The sequence below is a fragment of the Thalassophryne amazonica genome, chromosome 13 (genome assembly GCF_902500255.1).
Source record: "Thalassophryne amazonica chromosome 13, fThaAma1.1, whole genome shotgun sequence".
NCBI classification, from domain to species: domain Eukaryota; kingdom Metazoa; phylum Chordata; class Actinopteri; order Batrachoidiformes; family Batrachoididae; genus Thalassophryne; species Thalassophryne amazonica.
In genome coordinates, this window is record NC_047115.1 from 30,776,233 (window position 1) to 30,797,843 (window position 21,611).

A 21,611-nucleotide genomic window follows, 5' to 3' on the forward strand; every position below is an offset into this window, starting at 1 on the left:
ACAAATAATCAGCTGTGGGAGGAGGTGTGAGTCTGTTCTGCCAGCCTATACAGAAAGAAAAGCTCAAAAAAGAACAAAAATGTTAATAAGTGCAATAACTACAGTAATGTGTGAAGATATTGTGAAAGTGAAGTCAATACACAGTGTGAAACACTGTAAAGAATAATGTACACAATGCTGCTTCAAAGATTGTGAACCCTTTTGCGCTTTTACATGGTTAAAAATTTTTCAGACATCAAAAAAAAAAATCTGGCTTTTTATGTTAAAATTTCAAAAAATTGTGCCCTTTAAACTCAGTGAAAAGTAATTTCTACATCATGTATTAAAGAATTAAAAATCTAAAAGGCAAAATGATGGTGTAAATAAGTAAGCGCACCCTTTAGTAGAACACATACTGTTTTAACCATCACTTTTACATCCAGTTTTATTCAGACAAGTCAGGGGATGGATACATGAACATTTCCAAGACACTGATTATGTCTTGGACTTTATTTACATCAGTTATGAAGAAATATAAACAGTATGGCACTCTATGATAAATTTCTGTGGCGCAGATAATTCTCAAAAACAAACAGGCTGTGCAAGAAGTAGACAAGTGAGGAAAGCCACCAAGACATCTTTGAAAAAGTTACAGGCTTCTGTGGCTGCGACGGGAGAAATTGCGCATAGCATGTCCGAGCGCAACACTACCCCCCCCCCCCCACACACACACACACACACACACACATACACACACACCACCACCACCACAAAATTTTGCACAGACAGACATTTTTTATTATTTTTAAAATTTTAGAAGTGCCCCTGAAATTGAAACTGTCATCAAAAGACCACACGCTGTTATACAAAACATCCATGAATTGCAAATTTGAGTAAACAAGCCTTTACATGCTAAATGTCTGTCATTAGATGCATTATTAATCTGTCTTTCAGGGATGAATAATTTGCTCCTTGGTTACTGCCTCAAATTCTATGCTTGCCACACTTTTAGTTACTATACTTGTGGCAAATGTTCATCTTTGAAAATTGGCTAATTACAGGGCCCAACGTTAACCCAAATGATGGATACTACTTTCATATTTGAGATTTCTCTCCTAACATATCTACCCAAAAATAACAGAAATTGATGTTTGCACTAGTTAAATAATTTTATTTTATTTTATTCACCTCTCACTCAGCTTCAGACAATTTACCTCACAATGTCTCATAAATAATTTACTATTATTATTATTATTATTATTATTATTATTATTATTATTATTATTATTAGTGTATCCCTCTGACAAAGTCCAGTTTACACCATTTAGCAGCATGTAAAATAATCATTTTTAAAAGCCTGACAATATCTCTGACCATTTCCAGCACAATCTTATGGTGAAATTATCTTGTGTTTGTCGAGTTAAGACTGAATTATTGTTGTATTAGCATAGAAAGAAGGCTCACAAATGTGTTATACCACCAATTAACATTAGCCCTTCATTCATGGCATGGATGCTGTAATCATACAGAGAGAACACATTTCCATGCATTTATCCTTTGCTTGTTTCTCCTCTACGTCTTTTCTTTTTTCCTGAGTTGGCCACCTGATGGCTTTGACCTTTTATTGTCCATCTCTGTTTATTTGGCACCCAACAATCAATAGATTTCCCACCTCCACACACTAGAAGTCAAGACTAAGCCAATTCACCTGGGTGACCACATAATCGTACATGGACTGCATTTATATCGCGCTTTTCCATCTGCATCAGATGCTCAAAGTGCTTTACACATCAATGCCTCACATTCACCCCGATGTCGGGCTGCTGCCATGCAAGGCGCCCACTACACACCATGAGCAACTAGGGGATTAAGGACCTTGCCCAAGGGCCCTTAGTGATTTTCTGGTCAGGCAGGGTTTCAGCTGATGATCCTCTGTTCTCAAGCTCAACGCTTAACACGAGACCATCACCTCCTCCAGTCGTTTTGTATCACCTATTTAGCCTTATCACATAATTCAGAAAAACATGCAGGAATTATAGGCCTGTATTTATGATATTATGAAGAAAATGTAAGTTATTTGGAAGAAAGTTGACGTGTAACTGACTTTTTGCCCACTAATTCCATCCCCTATCCACCCCCGTTGTCCGTTCCATTTGAGAAACCAAAGCAGGGGCGCCTGCAGCTGCAGCTATTTTATAATTTTGTAGAAGTTTCTTTTCAATCTGTATTTAAAAGGGAACAATTTAGAATTTTTTATATAGGAAAGCCTGAACACTTTATAAATTAACCCTTTAACCCAGTTGTTTGGTATAGAACATATTGACACTACATTCTACTGAAAAACGTGAGGATATATTAAAGGGGGAACCCTCATCAGCACACGTCCTGAAACCGACGTTCCAGGCAACCTGGGCTCCATGTGGACCCCAAGAAAGAAAACACAGGAATATTGCATTAAAATGTGACTGAACTAACTTTTATTTGCATTTATGTTGAAGAAGACTTTCTTTCATGCATTCAGGCACTTTGAAATGAAAAATAACTTTCAGAAAATGTGCCTTAAGAAACAACAATTGAATGCAACATCAGGAAAATTAAGGTTTTTATCAACACTGTCTGATAACCATGATCTTAATCAATATATGGCAATTACATCTAGCAAATGTTAATTCAAATACCCTCACAGCACACATGCAACCTGATTACAAAACTATGAACCTTACTTTCATCTTCATCAATATGAGCTCATGTAATAATGTAATTACTTCTGGGTAACACTAATTAAAAATGTCCTTATAGCACACATGTACCACTTGTACAAAAAATGTTCTGTAAGAATGAATCACCTTCTCTCTGTCTCACTCTATTTTCATGCCCGAATCACACATGATGCTTGGTGTTGAATGAGTTTTGCACACATAACTTCCACATGCACTGCAGGTTTGGTGTATTTTCTTGTCAGTTTCTCTTGGACACAAGATGCATCCTCTGATAGGTGATCCTCCTCTTCAGAAACTGATTCATTACCCAACAGAGATTCGTTTTCACTACGTCCATCATCATCATCATCATCATCATCATCATCATCATCATCATCACTTCAGGATCCCAGGATTCGTTTTAGGGTTTCTGCAGCTGTGTATCTTGCCGTTTTTATTTTCTCTTGCAATTTTTTTGCTCTAACCTGTAAATATAGGTGAGGAATAACAATGCTTGAATGTTACAAAGAAGAAATACTTGGAACATCATACACAGCTTCAAAACACATTTGCTTATGGTCAAATATCAAACAATCCTGGGGTCTGTGTGGACCCCAAAAGGAAAATTAAATTTTCAAAAATATTCCTTGATATTTTTCCCAAAAAAAATGGATTTATTAAGTGGACATATACTGCGAAGAATATGGTAAAAGGAACTTAAAATGCATTTTTAAAGCATTTTACCCCAGGTGTGCTGATTAGGGTTTCTTGGTAGAACTGGAATATAGCATTCATAACAATCCGTTCAGTAGTGAGTAATTACCTGCAATATATAGTCGTAAGCACAAAACGAGCCCTTCATATCTACATTGGAGCAAGCTGCTGTCATGATTCTGCGTCCACACACACTGTTCTCATGTCTGACCCTGTTTAAGAGCATCATAATGGTGTCTCTTTTCCTCCGTCTTGTTATTTCTTCATTGCTTGTGAACCCCTTGAAGTATTTCATCCAGGTCTAATACTCTGAGCACCTGCACCACCTGTAGTCATGAATACAGAGTTCTTTACACATTGCTCTCACAGTCACATTTGTTGCCAGAATGTCTTGTTTTACTGTGACTTTCTTGCCATTCCTGGTCAGTGTCTTCTTTCTAGAAATTATTCAGTCTTGCCACTCTGTGTTTTTGACCATTGTCTGGTCACTGACATTGATTCAGCCTGTCATCTTATTTTTTTTACTTTGTGAATTCACCAGCTAAGCCCATTAAGACTAGCTGTTTCTGTTTCTTTCAAAGACTGCTGTATTTTTTTCTGGAAAGCCTGTGTAACAAGAATTTTGCTTTATACTCTGCAACGCCCTCTTTCCAGACACTTAAGGACAAACTCCCAGATGTAAAATACAAATGTTGGCTTTTTGCACTGGTGTGTCACCGGCTCACTCACATTTTGTAAATAAAGCCTTTTTAACAACTTCTCTTGGTTAGTGGTTAGTGCACTTGGTTTCACTGAGGAAGGTTCCCAGTTCAAAACCCCACCACTGCCACATTTATCCATGTGATGTGGAGTTACATCAGAAGTTGTGCCAGTTCAACATGCAGATTTGCTGTGGCGACCCAGAGTGCAAACAAAGGAGCAGCTGAAGGGACCAACTACTCTGTCCGCTCACTGCTAAGGGGTTCATTCATCTGTTACCCGACCAAGGTAAATGGTAAATGGACGGCATTTATATAACGCTTTTCCATAGGAATCAGAAGCTCAAAACACTTTACAATGATGCCTCACATTCACCCATTCACACTCACACACCAGTGTCAGGGTGCTGTCATGTAAGGTGCTCACTACACACTGGGAGCAACTTGAGGATAAAGGACCTTGCCCAAGGGCCCTTGGTGATTTTCCGGTCAGGCTGGGGTTTGAACCGAGGATCCTCTGGTCTGAAGCCCAATGCATTTTGCATTTTGCATTTTGCAAAAGACTGAAGAAAAAAAAGAAGTGAAATCAGCTTTTTGTCCCTGACACTATCTATTAGTTGCAAATGCAGGCTAACAAGTTTGACAACCGTCATTTTGTGAAATGGAGGATGATACGTACGAGGTCTGTTAGAAAAGTATCAGACCTTTTTATTTTTTGCAAAAACTATATGGATTTGAATCATGTGCGCTTGCATCAGCCAAGCTTGAACCTTCATGCGCATGCGTGAGTTTTTTCACGCCTGTCGGTTGCGTCATTCGCCTGTGGGCAGGCTTTGAGTGAGCACTGGTCCACCCCTCTCATTGGATTTTCATTGTCAGGAAAATGTCTGAACGGCTGGAGCAGCGGTGCATCAAATTTTTCAAGAAACTGTGTGAGACAGCCAGGTGGAAACCATTCGGAAAATTCAGATGGCTTTCGGTGAAAATCCTATAGGCATCACACAGATGAAAGAGCATTACAACCAGATTAAAGACAGCCCACAGCGGCTGAGGCACGCCACGCTTTGAGTGGCCATCAACAGGCTGAAATGACCAGATCATTTCCAAAATAAAGGCTGTGTTGATCTGGGATGTCATCTGACTACCAGAGAAATGGCAGAAAAGGTGGACATCAGCCATTTTTCGTCAGATTCCACTGTTACAGGAGATTTTGTAATGAAAGACGTGCGGAGGCATTCGCGCGTCGGGATGAAGCCGCAATGGCGGAGAACAAAAACAAGTCCATGTTGGAAGTCTCACGGGACATGTTGTGACATGCCCAGCTCTCCACAATTTCTCAGATACTAACTCGACTGAAGCCACCGAAAGCCGTCTGAATCTTCTGAATGGTGGAAGACCTAACGCCATTGCAGCTTCATCAAAACCTTGCAAACCATGCAAAACCTTTATTTTGAAACCTTTATTTTGATTAACATTGTAACATTTGTACTTCCAAGATGAAGAGGCTTGGTGATATTAAGTAGCAAAAGTTAAACAATATCAGATTCTTCATGTTGCTTGCACCATTTCACAATAAAACTTTAATACCAGCATCCCAGCAAATAGTAGAGAAGCTTGAATCTTCGACTGGACTGGGTTGCTTGACGCAAGGACGTTTCGCTTCAAATCACAGAAGCTTCCTCAGCTAAAATTCTTGCTCTGGTAGTCTGACTTCTGTCTTGACTCTTGTAGAGAAGAACAACCAGAAGCCACAAAAGCTGGAGTTTTAAACCTAACCACACCCCTCCTATTGAGAGGCACACTGCTATTGGCTAATGACTAAACAATAGCTCTAATTAGCACCTATTGTGCTCTAGTTAGCACCCTCCTAATGACAGGGTAGCTGTCCCTCCTAATGATGGGACTGACGGCTCTCCTGACTAGTCTCCTGATGACATGAATGACTCATTCCCATGAACAAAAGACTGAAACTGCTTTGACCTGAGTACCCCATTGTAAACAGGGGACAAAGGGTGTCTCAGACCCCCTCCCCGGTTAAGGCTGGGCTTCAAGTGTTTTGCATACAATGCCTCCTTCACCCCTCTCTCAAACCATGTCTTCTCTCTGGTTAAGATTTTAATTTCCTTGTCCTCAAATGTGTGGTTAGTGTCTTTAAGGTGGAGATGAACTGCAGACTGAGGTCCACTGGCGCCCTCTCTGCGGTGCTGGTATAGCCTTTTGTGTAACAGCTGCTTAGTCTCATCTATGTAGTGTTCGTTACAGTTTTCCTGACATCTGATAGAATACACTACATTGCTCTGTTTGTAACTAGGGATCCTGTCCTTAGGGTGAACTAATTTCTGTCTAAAGGTGTTAACAGGTTTAAAGTAAACTGGGATTTTGTGCTGTCTGAGGATCCTCTGTAGTTTTTCCCCTATTCCTGCTAAATAAGGGAGAGACACTCCTCTTCTTCTTGTCTCTGGGACCTCTGCACTTTATCCAGGGACCATCGTGGGTACCCACATACTGTGAGGGCTTTCCGGACAAGTTGTTGTTCTTTAGCCCTTCCCTCTGTAGTTGTGGGCACCTGTAGGGCTCTGTGTTGAAGAGTCCTGATCATCCCAGCAAATACATTTACTGTGAAATGCATGCTATCAGTGTTCCTTGCAACTGAGTTTAACTTGACAACACTGAGGAGATGTTAGCTAAAATCCATTTTTTGCTAACACAAATAAATTTCCCACAATTTGTACAATGTTTAAGTAAGTGCATACGCTGAATTAAAATCTTGTATTTTCCCACAATTTGTACAATGTTTCCGTCAGTACATAAGCTGAATAAAATCTTATATTTGCTGCAAGTTCAAGTTTAAATGAACTGTGTTCAGGAGGTTCAGATATTCTAAATGTTCTGTTTAATTTTGTCTGAGACTCTTTCAATAACCTGTTTAATAGGAATCCTTTTATTTTCATATAATTGATCATAAAACTGATTTTTTAAAACAATATGAAATACTATATTCAAATAATACTATAAAAAATAATATAACATATCAAGCAAAACAGATCCAAATTACATAAAAAGTGTTTATTATCAACTCAGTCCTTTATTATGAAGTTTTTTGACATTTATTTTCAAAACCTTTATTTTGAAGAAGTTTTTTGGGGGGGTACCACCCCAACACACACACACCCACACACACACACTAATAATCTTCACTATTCTTCTTCAAGCTTCAACACAATTCAATAACTAATATTGTGTTTCATTTGAATTGAAGAAAGCATGGAATTAGTTTGTGGTCATCTTTACAAAACACATTCGGGTACGTTACCTTACTGTATCGCCAACTCCTACCATGTTAGATAATTAATGATAATAACTTTGAACAGCACGAAGTTGATCATCAAATGACAGCAACCAAATATATTAACTCATATCTTTCTTCGTTCACCATCATTTTAATTTGATATGCCAACACCAAACTGAATCCTTTTCTTTATATTTAACAGTGCAAGTGATATTTGCCCCCCATATAAGTAAAAAAAACTTCCTACGGGCACTGCACTAGTCACAGAAAAAGGTAAGAGCACATGAATCCCCATCAACAAAGAAGCAAAACTGTGACTGGTGACTTCATAATGGAATCTCCAACATCACCACTAGATGACACTAAATCCTACATGCTGTAGTTTTAAAATGTCAAAAAGCTCAAGGATATGTGGACTTTCTATAGTCAGTGTCTTTGCACATACATTCAGCGTCCTCCAAAGGTTTTGTAACACTTGGTATTTCACACATTTTAATTTGTTTATACCATTTCAAGTACAAAAAAACAAAAATTTGTAAAATTATCTTCTTTAAATGCAAACTGAAAGCAAATCTCTACAACTTGATGTATATTATTTAAAAATATACATGCCAAGATGGAGGGTTGCATAAGTAATGGAACGCTTTGGTAAAATACCTGGAAATAATCAGTTTTATTGCCAGTTTTCTTCAGACAGGAATGATTTTCTTAAAAAAGAAGACCTGAACTTTCAGCTGCAATTTGCCAGAAGGTACATCTGAGTGGCAAGCCTAGATTTAATGTTTTAGTGAAAGAAAATCCTCCTCTGTAGCACTTCATCATGAAGCTGTATAACTGGGGATACAAAATGCAAAATGTGCACTATGCACAATTTCTTCAATCACAGCCACAGAAGCCTATAACTTTTTCTGGGTTGTCTGTGTGTCTTGGTGGCTTTCCTCACTCATCTCCTTCTTGCACAATCCCTCAGTTTTTGAGAACTGTCAACTCCATGCAGATTTACCATAGAGTGCCATATTGTTTGTATTTCTTCATAGTTGATAGAAATAAAGTCCAAGACATATTCAGTGACTTGGAAATGTTCATGTATCCATCCCCTTACTTGTCTGAAGAAAACTGGCAATAAAACTATGGAAATTATTTGTAGATATTATACCAAAGCATTCCACTACTTATACAGCCCATCATCTTGGCTTTTATATATTTACCTAAGACCATCAAAATATGGCCAGCGGGTATTGTGAAGGCGTTGCGTCCGTCCATCCATCCCTTTGTCTTTCTGTGCTCAGCATAAGTCCAGTCCTATTACTGACAGTCTTCAAATTCACAGTGAACATTCTTGGGACACAGAACTTGGACAAGTTCAAAGATGGCTAACACTGACCTATTTTAAGAGGTATTTTAAGACATTAAAATATCTGTTTCATATTTTTAGGATCTGAAACATGCAAATCCATTTTTATTTATTTATTTATTTTTATTTTTTGAGGGGCGGGGATGACAGCCAATCAGAGTAGAGCGGCACCATGATGCCATTGCCTGGTCTCTCTCTGGCGCTCCAAAACCGCTTCATTTTATGTGTAAATATAACCTCTTTGCCATATATTATGTAAACTCTAGTGAGAAATAAACACTTCTAAAACTGAAAACAATGTTCTGTGAACCTGATAACACTTCTGGAGTGATTTACAAGACATCTCACGGACGTTAATATGTTGACGTCACTGGCTGGTCTAGCTAGCTGCTAACTGTGCTTTGTTTGTGTGGAAATATAACCTGTTTTGTAACCTGATAACACCTCGGTGATTTACAAGGCATCTTGTGGACGTCAGCGTGCACACTGAAGTCTGCTCACTCAAAGCTAAATTTTTCACTTGTCAAAAGCCCATGTATGCGCACATGCACACCCTCTTGCATATACAGTTAAAATGTAAATAAAATATAGTTTGTGATTGATTTGTCTTCATTGAAGACAACTTTGGATGCTGTAGCTCCTCTGAAAAAGAGAGCTTTAAATCAGAAGTGTCTGACTCCATGGTATAACTCTCAAACTCGTAGCTTAAAGCAGATAACCCGTAAGTTGGAGAGGAAATGGCGTCTCACTAATTTAGAAGATCTTCACTTAGCCTGGAAAAAGAGTCTGTTGCTCTATAAAAAAGCCCTCCGTAAAGCTAGGACATCTTTCTACTCATCACTAATTGAAGAAAATAAGAACAACCCCAGGTTTCTTTTCAGCACTGTAGCCAGGCTGACAAAGAGTCAGAGCTCTATTGAGCTGAGTATTCCATTATCTTTAACTAGTAATGAGTTCATGACTTTCTTTGCTAACAAAATTTTAACTATTAGAGAAAAAATTACTCATAACCATCCCAAAGACGTATCGTTATCTTTGGCTGCTTTCAGTGATGCCGGTATTTGGTTAGACTCTTTCTCTCCGATTGTTCTGTCTGAGTTATTTTCATTAGTTACTTCATCCAAACCATCAACATGTTTATTAGACCCCATTCTTACCAGGCTGCTCAAGGAAGCCCTACCATTATTTAATGCTTCGATCTTAAATATGATCAATCTATCTTTGTTAGTTGGCTATGTACCACAGGCTTTTAAGGTGGCAGTAATTAAACCATTACTTAAAAAGCCATCACTTGACCCAGCTATCTTAGCTAATTATAGGCCAATCTCCAACCTTCCTTTTCTCTCAAAAATTCTTGAAAGGGTAGTTGTAAAACAGCTAACTGATCATCTGCAGAGGAATGGTCTATTTGAAGAGTTTCAGTCAGGTTTTAGAATTCATCATAGTACAGAAACAGCATTAGTGAAGGTTACAAATGATCTTCTTATGGCCTCGGACAGTGGACTCATCTCTGTGCTTGTTCTGTTAGACCTCAGTGCTGCTTTTGATACTGTTGACCATAAAATTTTATTACAGAGATTAGAGCATGCCATAGGTATTAAAGGCACTGCGCTGCGGTGGTTTGAATCATATTTGTCTAATAGATTACAATTTGTTCATGTAAATGGGGAATCTTCTTCACAGACTAAAGTTAATTATGGAGTTCCACAAGGTTCTGTGCTAGGACCAATTTTATTCACTTTATATATGCTTCCCTTAGGCAGTATTATTAGACGGTATTGCTTAAATTTTCATTGTTACGCAGATGATACCCAGCTTTATCTATCCATGAAGCCAGAGGACACACACCAATTAGCTAAACTGCAGGATTGTCTTACAGACATAAAGACATGGATGACCTCTAATTTCCTGCTTTTAAACTCAGATAAAACTGAAGTTATTGTTCTTGGCCCCACAAATCTTAGAAACATGGTGTCTAACCAGATCCTTACTCTGGATGGCATTACCCTGACCTCTAGTAATACTGTGAGAAATCTTGGAGTCATTTTTGATCAGGATATGTCATTCAAAGCGCATATTAAACAAATATGTAGGACTGCTTTTTTGCATTTACGCAATATCTCTAAAATCAGAAAGGTCTTGTCTCAGAGTGATGCTGAAAAACTAATTCATGCATTTATTTCCTCTAGGCTGGACTATTGTAATTCATTATTATCAGGTTGTCCTAAAAGTTCCCTAAAAAGCCTTCAGTTAATTCAAAATGCTGCAGCTAGAGTGCTGACGGGGACTAGAAGGAGAGAGCATATCTCACCCATATTGGCCTCTCTTCATTGGCTTCCTGTTAATTCTAGAATAGAATTTAAAATTCTTCTTCTTACTTATAAGGTTTTGAATAATCAGGTCCCATCTTATCTTAGGGACCTCGTAGTACCATATCACCCCAATAGAGCGCTTCGCTCTCAGACTGCAGGCTTGCTTGTAGTTCCTAGGGTTTGTAGGAGTAGAATGGGAGGCAGAGCCTTCAGCTTTCAGGCTCCTCTCCTGTGGAACCAGCTCCCAATTCAGATCAGGGAGACAGACACCCTCTCTACTTTTAAGATTAGGCTTAAAACTTTCCTTTTTGCTAAAGCTTATAGTTAGGGCTGGATCAGGTGACCCTGAACCATCCCTTAGTTATGCTGCTATAGACGTAGACTGCTGGGGGGTTCCCATGATGCACTGTTTCTTTCTCTTTTTGCTCTGTATGCACCACTCTGCATTTAATCATTAGTGATCGATCTCTGCTCCCCTCCACAGCATGTCTTTTTCCTGGTTCTCTCCCTCAGCCCCAACCAGTCCCAGCAGAAGACTGCCCCTCCCTGAGCCTGGTTCTGCTGGAGGTTTCTTCCTGTTAAAAGGGAGTTTTTCCTTCCCACTGTAGCCAAGTGCTTGCTCACAGGGGGTCATTTTGACCGTTGGGGTTTTACATCATTATTGTATGGCCTTGCCTTACAATATAAAGCGCCTTGGGGCAACTGTTTGTTGTGATTTGGCGCTATATAAAAAAAAAAATTGATTGATTGATTGATTGATTGATTGCTTGATTGAGTTTCTTCTGTAACATCAATACAAAAATACAGAGGTGAATGTATCAATGATACACTGACAACACAATAAAGCATAAGCGCTTATTTCCATTGTGGTCCATATATGTGTGTGTGTGTGTGTGTGTGTGTGTATATATATATATATATATATATAAAAATTATTAAAGTGATAGCTGGATTAATGGTTCATTGCTTTGAGAATATAAGGGGCACAAGACATCAACTCTTATTAAATCTCACTAAACAACACTTTGTCTTGCATTATCAAATCAAATCATCTTTATTTATATAGCACCAAATCACAACAAACAGCTGCCCCAAGACGCTTTATATTGTAAGGCAAGGCCATACAATAATTACGGAAAAACCCCAACGGTCAAAACGACCCCCTGTGAGCAAGCACTTGGCGACAGTGGGAAGGAAAAAAACCCTTTTAACAGGAAGAAACCTCCAGCAGAACCAGTATTACTAGAGGTCAGGGTAATGCCATCCAGAGTAAGGATCTGGTTAGACACCATGTTTCTAAGATTTGTGGGGCCAAGTACAATAACTTCAGTTTTATCTGAGTTTAAAAGCAGGAAATTAGAGGTCATCCATGTCTTTATGTCTGTAAGACAATCCTGCAGTTTAGCTAATTGGTGTGTGTCCTCTGGCTTCATGGATAGATAAAGCTGGGTATCATCTGCGTAACAATGAAAATTTAAGCAATGCTGTCTAATAATACTGCCTAAGGGAAACATGTATAAAGTGAATAAAATTGGTCCTAGCACAGAACCTTGTGGAACTCCATAATTAACCTTAGTCTGTGAAGAACATTCCCCATTTACATGAACAAATTGTAATCTATTAGATAAATATGATTCAAACCACTGCAGCGCAGTGCCTTTAATACCTATGGCATGCTCTAATCTCTGTAATAAAATTTTATGGTCAACAGTATCAAAAGCAGCACTGAGGTCTAACAGAACAAGCACAGAGATGAGTCCACTGTCCAAGGCCATAAGAAGATCATTTGTAACCTTCACTAATGCTGTTTCTGTACTATGATGAATTCTAAAACCTGACTGAAACTCTTCAAATAGACCATTCCTCTGCAGATGATCAGTTAGCTGTTTTACAACTACCCTTTCAAGAATTTTTGAGAGAAAAGGAAGGTTGGAGATTGGCCTATAATTAGCTAAGATAGCTGGGTCAAGTGATGGCTTTTTAAGTAATGGTTTAATTACTGCACCTTAAAAGCCTGTGGTACATAGCCAACTAATAAAGATAGATTGATCATATTTAAGATCGAAGCATTAATTCATGGTAGGGCTTCCTTGAGCAGCCTGGTAGGAATGGGGTCTAAAAGACATGTTGATGGTTTGGAGGAAGTAACTAATGAAAATAACTCTTTATGAAGCAGCCATTCAGAATTTGACAGTCCAGTAGTCAGGTGGCACGTCAATCCCGATCAATCCTGACTGTAACGTGCCACAGGGTTCAGGCCATAAATTTAGTTTGTATTTTTAGTTCACGTCAGTTTCATCTGACAAATAAGTTCTTTTCACCACTTTCTTCAATCGCCATGCAACATACTGCATGGAAATTGTGCAGTCTTATGGCTTCACGCTCATTGGAAATTGCTTACAGACAGTCAAGTCAACCACAATCACATTGTGTAAACAATAGGAGACTATAGCTCATGTTAGCCAGCCAATACACTCTCACAGGCCTGGCTGCCTACACAAGTTATGTAAACGCTAAGGCGACAAGGCAGATCGTGAGAGGTGCCCGCTGGGGCCTGTTGCCATCATGCCAACATGCAAGCCAGACATTTTTAGAGTTCCTCTTACAACTTGTTCAGTAACTTTAAAGAGAACCAAGCAGGATAAATGTGATAAAGTACACTTTTATGGTAATTCTACTGAATTCCATTGCATCAAGCACATAATTGCAGGCTGTTATTAGCACAGTAGTGTTCAGAATAATAGTAGTGCTATGTGACTAAAAAGATTAATCCAGGTTTTGAGTATATTTCTTATTGTTACATGGGAAACAAGGTACCAGTAGATTCAGTAGATTGTCACAAATCCAAAAAGACCAAGCATTCATGATATGCACACTCTTAAGGCTATGAAATTGGGCTATTAGTAAAAAAAAAGTAGAAAAAGGGATGTTCACAATAATAGTAGTGTGGCATTCAGTCAGTGAGTTCGGCAGTTTTGTGGAACAAATAGGTGTGAATCAGGTGTCCCCTGTGTAAGGATGAAGCCAGCACCTGTTGAACATGCTTTTCTCTTTGAAAGCCTGAGGAAAATGGGAAGTTCAAGACAATGTTCAGAAGACCAGCGTAGTTTGATTAAAAAGTTGATTGGAGAGGGGAAAACTTATACACAGGTGCAAAACATTATAGGCTGTTCATCTACAATGATCTCCAATGCTTTAAAATGGACAAAAAAAAACAAAAAAAAAACAGAGACACATGGAAGAAAACAGAAAACAACCATCAAAATGGATAGAAGAATAACCAGAATGGCAAAGGCTCACCCACTGATCAGCTCCAGGATGATCAAAGACAGTCTGGAGTTACCTGTAAGTGCTGTGACAGTTAGAAGACGCCTGTGTGCAGCTAATTTATTTGCAAGAACCCCCCGCAAAGTCCCTCTGTTAAATAAAAGACATGTGCAGAAGAGGTTACAATTTGCCAAAGAACACCTCAACTGGCCTAAAGAGAAATGGAGGAATATTTTGTGGACTGATGAGAGTAAAACTGTTCTTTTTGGGTCCAAGGGCTGCAGACAGTTTGTGAGACGACCCCCAAACTCTGAATTCAAGCCACAGTTCACAGTGAAGACATTGGAGCATGGTGGTGCAAGCATCATGATATGGGCATGTTTCTCCTACTATGGTGTTGGGCCTATATATCGCATACCAGGTATCATGGATCAGTTTGGATATGTCAAAATACTTGAAGAGGTCATGTTGCCTTATGCTGAAGAGGACATGCCCTTGAAATGGGTGTTTCAACAAGAGGATTGTCTGAGGAGTATTTATGCCGAATTTGATGCTGTTATCACCATTTTCAGGATTCCCCTCTAAATATTCTCTTATCCGCTGCACTAATAAGCTGTATTAATGTTCATTTTGTCAGGCAGTGTTATCTGTTTCATTTTGAATTTTCACTTGTGCATAATGGAAACATACACTTTTATTTTAATCAGCATGATATAACAGGACAACATTGAGCTCTATGGTGTGAAACAGACTGCAGTGAGGGGAGCAGAGTACCAAGTCTGGTGTAAGGGTGGTGGCTATAATCTCAGGTGGAAAGATTAGTTGCTGGCCAATATCGAGCAGCATCTTCCAGTCCCGGGCCACCGGTTCTGGTTTGGGAGGGGGATGGTTGGACTTTTTCTGTCCTTCTCAGATGAATGCTGGTGCAGTGTTGCAATTGGTTGCTCTGGGTGTCAAGGAGTTGGTAGTATTCCTCTTGCTCTCAAGAGCTGCTGCCATACTCTTGAGGACCTGGTTGTGCATCCAGGTGTCGTGGCCATGTGTGAGGCTGGTCTTACAACCAGTCAGGATGTATTTGAGAGTCTCTGGAGTTGGGCAGAGGCACAATTTTGGTCCTCCCCATATCACTGGTGGAAGTTTTTTGGAGATGGGAGCACATCATAGTTAGCTCTTAGGATAAAGCTGATGTTGCTTACCTCCACTTCCAAGAGCTCCCTCCAGCTGAGCTTTCTCCTCTGCAGGCCTTCCCACCTCAGCCATTGTCCCTGCTTGGCAAGAGAGACAGTCTTCGCTCATCTTTCAGCTTCCTCCTGATGGTGCACCTCCTCCAGCGCCATTTTCATCCTTGAGGTCAGAATAGCTAACCAAACATATGATAAAATAGGAATAAAAGATGGGAGTACAAGTTGACAGCTAGTACATTATGGGAACATTTTTGATGGATGTCCAGCCAAGCTTACACTGCCACAGCTGGTCAACAGACACCCACAGGGGAGAGATCACTCAGGTGAGTGCCAAACCCACATAGCAGATCTCAGGCACCTCACCCCAAAGGCGCAGGCTGGTTCATGGTTTGGTCATTTGTCTAGAGTACATACGGCAAGTGTCTGGTCATATGGCTTGGTCGTATGGGAGATCATTGTATGACATTGTAATGTTGCTGTTGTGCTGTCATTGTTACTACAGTCCATTTCACACCGGGCCAACATAGAGTTGCGCTACTGTACAGCAAGCCTCCACAATTCTACACAACCCTATGCCTGGGTGGCAAATCCTTTTATCAGTACATACCTGGATTAATAGAATTTTTTCATCCTGCTGGACTTTGCTGGCAGTGAAGCTTCAAAACCACAGAAGAAGAAGAGGCGAGCCAAGCTTCCACATTCAGAAGACATGTCCACGTCCATTCCTCATGGACAGATTGCCAGTGAGAGGAGATGGCCATGTCTACTGTCCACTTCTCACGGACAGATCGCGCGTGCCATTGCGCTGTTGCGCTGTCGCGCTGCAGTTTCTTTCACCTCCAATTTCTCTTAAGATAGTGGCAAGTTAAATAAAGTCCATTAACACCTGCTCACGGACCGATCACCAGCAAGAGGACATGTCCATGTCCAAGTTAACTCCTCACGGATGGATGGCCAGTGAGCGGACATGTCCACCGTTCACTCCTCATGGGCGGAAAACATTCGCGACTGACAGCTGTAGCTCCATGGCAGTTTCACTTTCTTAAGTTCTCTCATGATTGTGGCATGTTAATAAAGCCCATTAACTCCTGGAAATAATGTATTCTTACTTTTTCCAATGTATCAAATCCATCTGCGTGTCCAGGCATTCTGTAGCATCATGGAGCCATCATGGAGCCTCTCTCTCCCTGCGCGCAACAACACAGCCGTGATGAGGCAGCAGCTTGTTTCCCGCTGTACGTCTGGAAACGTGAATGCCATACATGTACCTTTTGAGAACGTAGCACATTTCCACAATGCCAAAAAAAGTAGGCAGGAGTGGAATGTGAGAGGCAGAAAAATAGCTGTGAGGGTTACATACGTGGTAGCAAGCAACCATATGCAACTGTAAGCAAGACTAGGAACGCAAGCACACGCCATCACACAACATAATTATTGTATGGCCTTGCCTTACAATATAAAGCGCCTTGGGGCAACTGTTTGTTGTGATTTGGCGCTATATAAAAAAATTGATTGATTGATTGATTGAACAGCCTACACAGGGACTACGCCAATTCTGCACAATTTTCCAGCGTACTCCAAACGCATCACAACGCAACTGTATGCAAGCCTGATGTGAAAGGGGCTTAACTCACATTGACAGCCATCCAGGGCATGTTTGATTTGGATACTGCAAAATATACATTAAATCCAACACCGTCTCTGTATGGTTGTATTAGAAAGAGTCAAGATGCACCATATTCCCACTTATTTGCAACTGTAAATAAGTATGAATATTCTATATGTCTGCACTGTGGTTGCCATGAAGCTGGACTCTCTGGTGATGGTGGCAGAGAAGACAACACTCGACAAACTGCTGGACATTATGGATGATGCCAGTCACCCTCTGCACACTGTCATCAGCAACCAGAGGAGCCTCTTCAGCCACAGACTGCTGTTTCCCAAGTGCAGGACCAACAGACTGAAAAACTACTTTGTCCCTCAGCCCATCAGACTGTGCAATAGAGGTGGGCGGATCGATCCTAATATTGATACCAACGCTGGTATTGATGTTGAACGATCCTCATGTAAAATGATTGATACTCAAGCTTTTTTTCTCTCCCCCACTTACTGACTGCTGTGCACGCAGATTCATCAAAGTCTACTCTCTGTCTGTAAGAGCAGTGCTATGCTGTGTCACACAACACAGAGCAGCGCACCCTTGTATTGTGGTTTGTCAGCCCTCTACCTCAGGAGATTTTAAGTTGTGTTGAGTAATATTTTTTTAAACAACAATGTTGATTGTGATAATAAAGTATTTTGTTGTCACGTACAATGTTTGGCGAAATTCTTTCCTCAGTCTTTTGGATCCTTTGGATCTATGAAGCTTAAATATGAAAAAGTATCGGTATCGGTATCGATATCGGCGATACTGGGCCTGTATTTACTTGGTATCGGATCAATACCAAAATTCCCAGTATCGCCCACCTCTACTGTGCAACTCCTCACTCAGGGGGAGGAGGAATAACAGGAAGACAGGGGATGGGAAGGAGAGGAATAGTAGCACACAGTATTTCTTGTATTTATATTTGTATATACATTTTGCAAATACCCTGTGTGCTGCTAAACAATGCTGCTGCAACCTCAATTTCCCTGAGAGAGTCTTCCCCGGGGATCAATAAACTTCTGTTTAATCTAACTGCAGTGTATCTGTCTAGAAAAGAAAGATTGTGAACGTGAATTCCTGAATGCTACATCAGCCTGTATTTTTAAAATACAGATAGAAGTTCAGAGTGGCAGCAAGTGGGTCACACTGAGCAAGAAAACCCACACAGTCTGTTTTATGAAGATTATTCATCTCCAGTACAATATTACAGGAACATAGAAAAACACAACATAAATACGGAATAAAGCAGTAACAGTGCTGTCAGTGTCATCATGCAAACACACACTGATTACGAATCAAAAATGAAAGCAAAAGAGAAACAAAAATACATACAGCAATGTGTTCAACCCCACAGAAATATTCTGGGTACTTCCAGTTTATTTTGGTGTTATCTCTATCAACCACTCGTCAGGATTTCATTCTTGGTTGACTGCCACCATGAACTGGATCCAGAAGAGAATGAATGATTTGAATGTATTTTAGAATACTTATCTCAAAGTTTTGACTCAGAATTCTGTGACTTTTCTTCTTTTCTGACTTTGTTTTTTGAATTTGGATTTGATTATGACTTGTGACTTCAAAATTAAGACATTCTTCACAGATTTATAACCTCAGATTTCGAAAATCGATACCAGAAACTGGATTAAAGCACTTTTAATCAATTGTTTACCTCTAATTCTATGTCTATTTTCTGAATTCTGAATTCACATTTTTATCTGAGACATCACTCCCACTCCCATACCAGAAATATGTCTGAATTTAGATTTCTGATCATTTGTTTCTTGAAATGGTCTTGTAAGACTTCAAAAATCCCCCCCAAGAGCACATAACCTGAGTCGTTCCCTCCCATTTCTGTAATTCGTTAATTTTCTGAACTCGTTTACATAAATTTAGGTTGGGGGGGGGCTGGGAGCCTATCCCAGTGTTGGTCACAGGAATTGTGAATGTGAATTTTGAATGAAAATGATGAATAATTCTAAATTTAAAAAAGCATGGTAGCTTGATGGGTAGCACTATTGATTGATTGATTTTATTATTAAAATGCCATTGTATAAAATAAATACAATGCCATCACAATAAAAGGATAGAAAGGCCACAGGTGGGAATTGATCCCATGACCTTCTTGCTGTGAAGCATCAATGCTAACCACTAAACCATTGTGCTGCCTGATTTTTTTTTACATCAAATATCAAAAATTATTTGTCTTATTTCTGTTTTGATCTTTCTTCTTCATTTTTTTTTTAATAATTTGGCTTTCAAATCTGATATTTTCTATCAGAATTCTGAAAATAATGTCAGAGTTTTATATTCTCTCATCATTATGATAAATCCCATCCAACTTGGTTCTCAGATCATCTGAATTGTCAATTTCTGAATTGACTTTTTTTTTTACATCAGAATTTGCAAGTCAGAATTTCAACTCAAGCAAACTTTTTTTTTTTTTTTACAGATATATTGGTGTCACGCCAAAGACGGAATTCACAGTTTTGTTTGGTTCCTTTCACTCGTCACATCCACGTGACGTGTGAAAAGGACGTGTGATTTCCACTTTGGTGTCTACAGCGTTAACTATGCGCGAGGCTCCGCCCCCACCAGCCACCTTTTATGTTAATTTCACTGTGATCTGTGCGCGCACGGAGCTGCTGCGCGCTGTCTGGATTTCCATGAGGCTTTGGACACACGCAGCCTGCCGCTGACGGGACCTCAGACGGAGTCGCCTGTGAAAAATGTGAACGCGTGAACAATCCGCAGCGAGTGAAGAGGTGAACGCACCTGCGCGCAGCCATGGGAAGCCAGATGACCAGAAACGCGCTGTACGGTGAGCACGCCGTGTCCGAGAGTCGGTGGGAAGCAGTTGCTGATTGATGAATAACTTGGAGGAATGCCTGCTGTTTGCATGCAGACTGCAGGTGTCCTGATGCTTAAAATGAATAAGTGAAATTAAAGTCACTCCTTCATCCAAGTTTTCTCTTATTTCAAACAGTGCAGTGTTGCAGTTACTTCTTTTAAATGAATGGAAAAGCAACTGAATTGTGATGTTTTTTTGTGGAACTGGATTAAACACAGCACCATGTTTAAAAAAAAATAGTAAAATAAATTGTAATGTCTAAATGACAGAATAATTTACTGAATCAAAGCTGCTTCTTTCGTTTCAAGTTGCATAATGTTGTGAAATGTGAAGTTTTTTTTTTCTGTCTTAGTGCTGATGTTAAATGCAATTTTGTGAATCTGAATTTTTCCAGAAAACAACCTGTTCTGTACAAGATTTCAAGAAAGTCATGGTCTAGAAATCAGTGCCGTAGCCGCGGGGGGGGGGGGGGCGGCTGCAGGCCCTCAGCCCCCACATTAAAAAAGAAAGAGGAAAAGGAAAAAAATAGGGAGAGGAAAGGGAAAATGAAGGAAATAAAAATGTATTTTGTTACTTGTTTTGCACAGTATTGAAAGATCAGGTATGGCTGTGGTAGTGTGGCAGGGTGATGTGGGTGGGGGGGGGGGGGGTGGCGAGTGAGGTGGTGGGTACCTGTTCTGTGTTTGTGTGTGTGTGGGGGGGGGGGGAGGTTAAAATCTGAAACCCAAAAATTAAGCCAAATATTTTTGTTTTAGACACACCCCCATCTTTTTTTTTCTTTTCATTTTTATTTCAGGCTACAGCCCTGGAAGTTGTTCAAAATTCCGAACTTTTTATGTGTTTCACAAAAAAAATGTGTATGACACCCTGTGCAAAATTTACACTTGTGCATGTGCAAATGAGCGTACTGGGCATCGTGCAATACAACCCAGTACTGTAATGTGCAATTACAACCAGGCACTTTGCACTTAGCACTTGTCACTTTAAAACAGTACTTTTACTTTTGCACCTCAACACCCATCATGAAACTCTTTTGGTTCCTCCATCTGTCGGTTACTTATTATCTATCAATTGTTACTTTGAATTGTAAATATTTGTATGTGTATTCTGTTGTAATTGTTTTCCTGTCATGATTAATTTATTTTGATACGTTTTGTGGTCTTAGTCTGTTTCTATGTTACTGGGACTATGGATGGAAATTAGCATCTGCTATAAATCCGCCATATTTGCATGTAACTATGTTAATTAGTATGTATTGTCCCATTTCAAATATATATATATATATATATATATATATATATATATATATATATATATATATATATATATATAACACAAACCCTTATTCATATCTTCCTAACCCATTTAAGATCAAATAATTTGTGAGGTTGCCAGGCAGCTGAGAGTCTTTTTCCGAAAGTAGAAGCGCTCGGCACACTTAAAGGAACGGCCGTCAGATTTGAAAGTTAAAATAAGCCGCTGACGTTGGAAATAACAGCTTTTTTATATATATTTTAATTTTTGTTTTGTGTGCATGCGTGAAATGGTGGTGAGGTGTTTTTTTATTGTTGTTCATTGTAAACAGGAACCCATTTAAGTCATCACCCTGGTAACTATTCTTC

At 39.6% G+C, this 21,611-nt stretch overlaps 1 protein-coding gene and 1 long non-coding RNA gene across 3 annotated transcripts in view; one reads left to right on the top strand and one right to left on the bottom strand.

Moving 5' to 3' along the window:
• Nucleotides 1-909: 909 nt before the first annotated feature.
• On the bottom strand, nt 910-16,246 carry LOC117523885. The gene is made up of 3 exons (XR_004564636.1): nt 16,137-16,246; nt 5,872-5,876; nt 910-922 (listed from the first exon to the last, which is right to left on the bottom strand). It is a non-coding gene; the product is annotated as an uncharacterized LOC117523885 (long non-coding RNA).
• A 3,531-nt stretch (nt 16,247-19,777) lies between these two features.
• The window catches only part of LOC117523218 (E3 ubiquitin-protein ligase NEURL1-like), a 111,249-nt gene continuing 109,415 nt past the window's right edge, over nt 19,778-21,611 (top strand). The window contains exon 1 of one of the 2 annotated variants that reach the window (XM_034184671.1): nt 19,778-19,959. In XM_034184671.1, coding sequence (XP_034040562.1) covers nt 19,926-19,959 — 34 coding nt within the window. In that variant the 5' untranslated portion in view covers nt 19,778-19,925. The remainder of the gene's footprint in view (nt 19,960-21,611) is intronic. The other variant, XM_034184672.1, reaches the window with a different exon arrangement.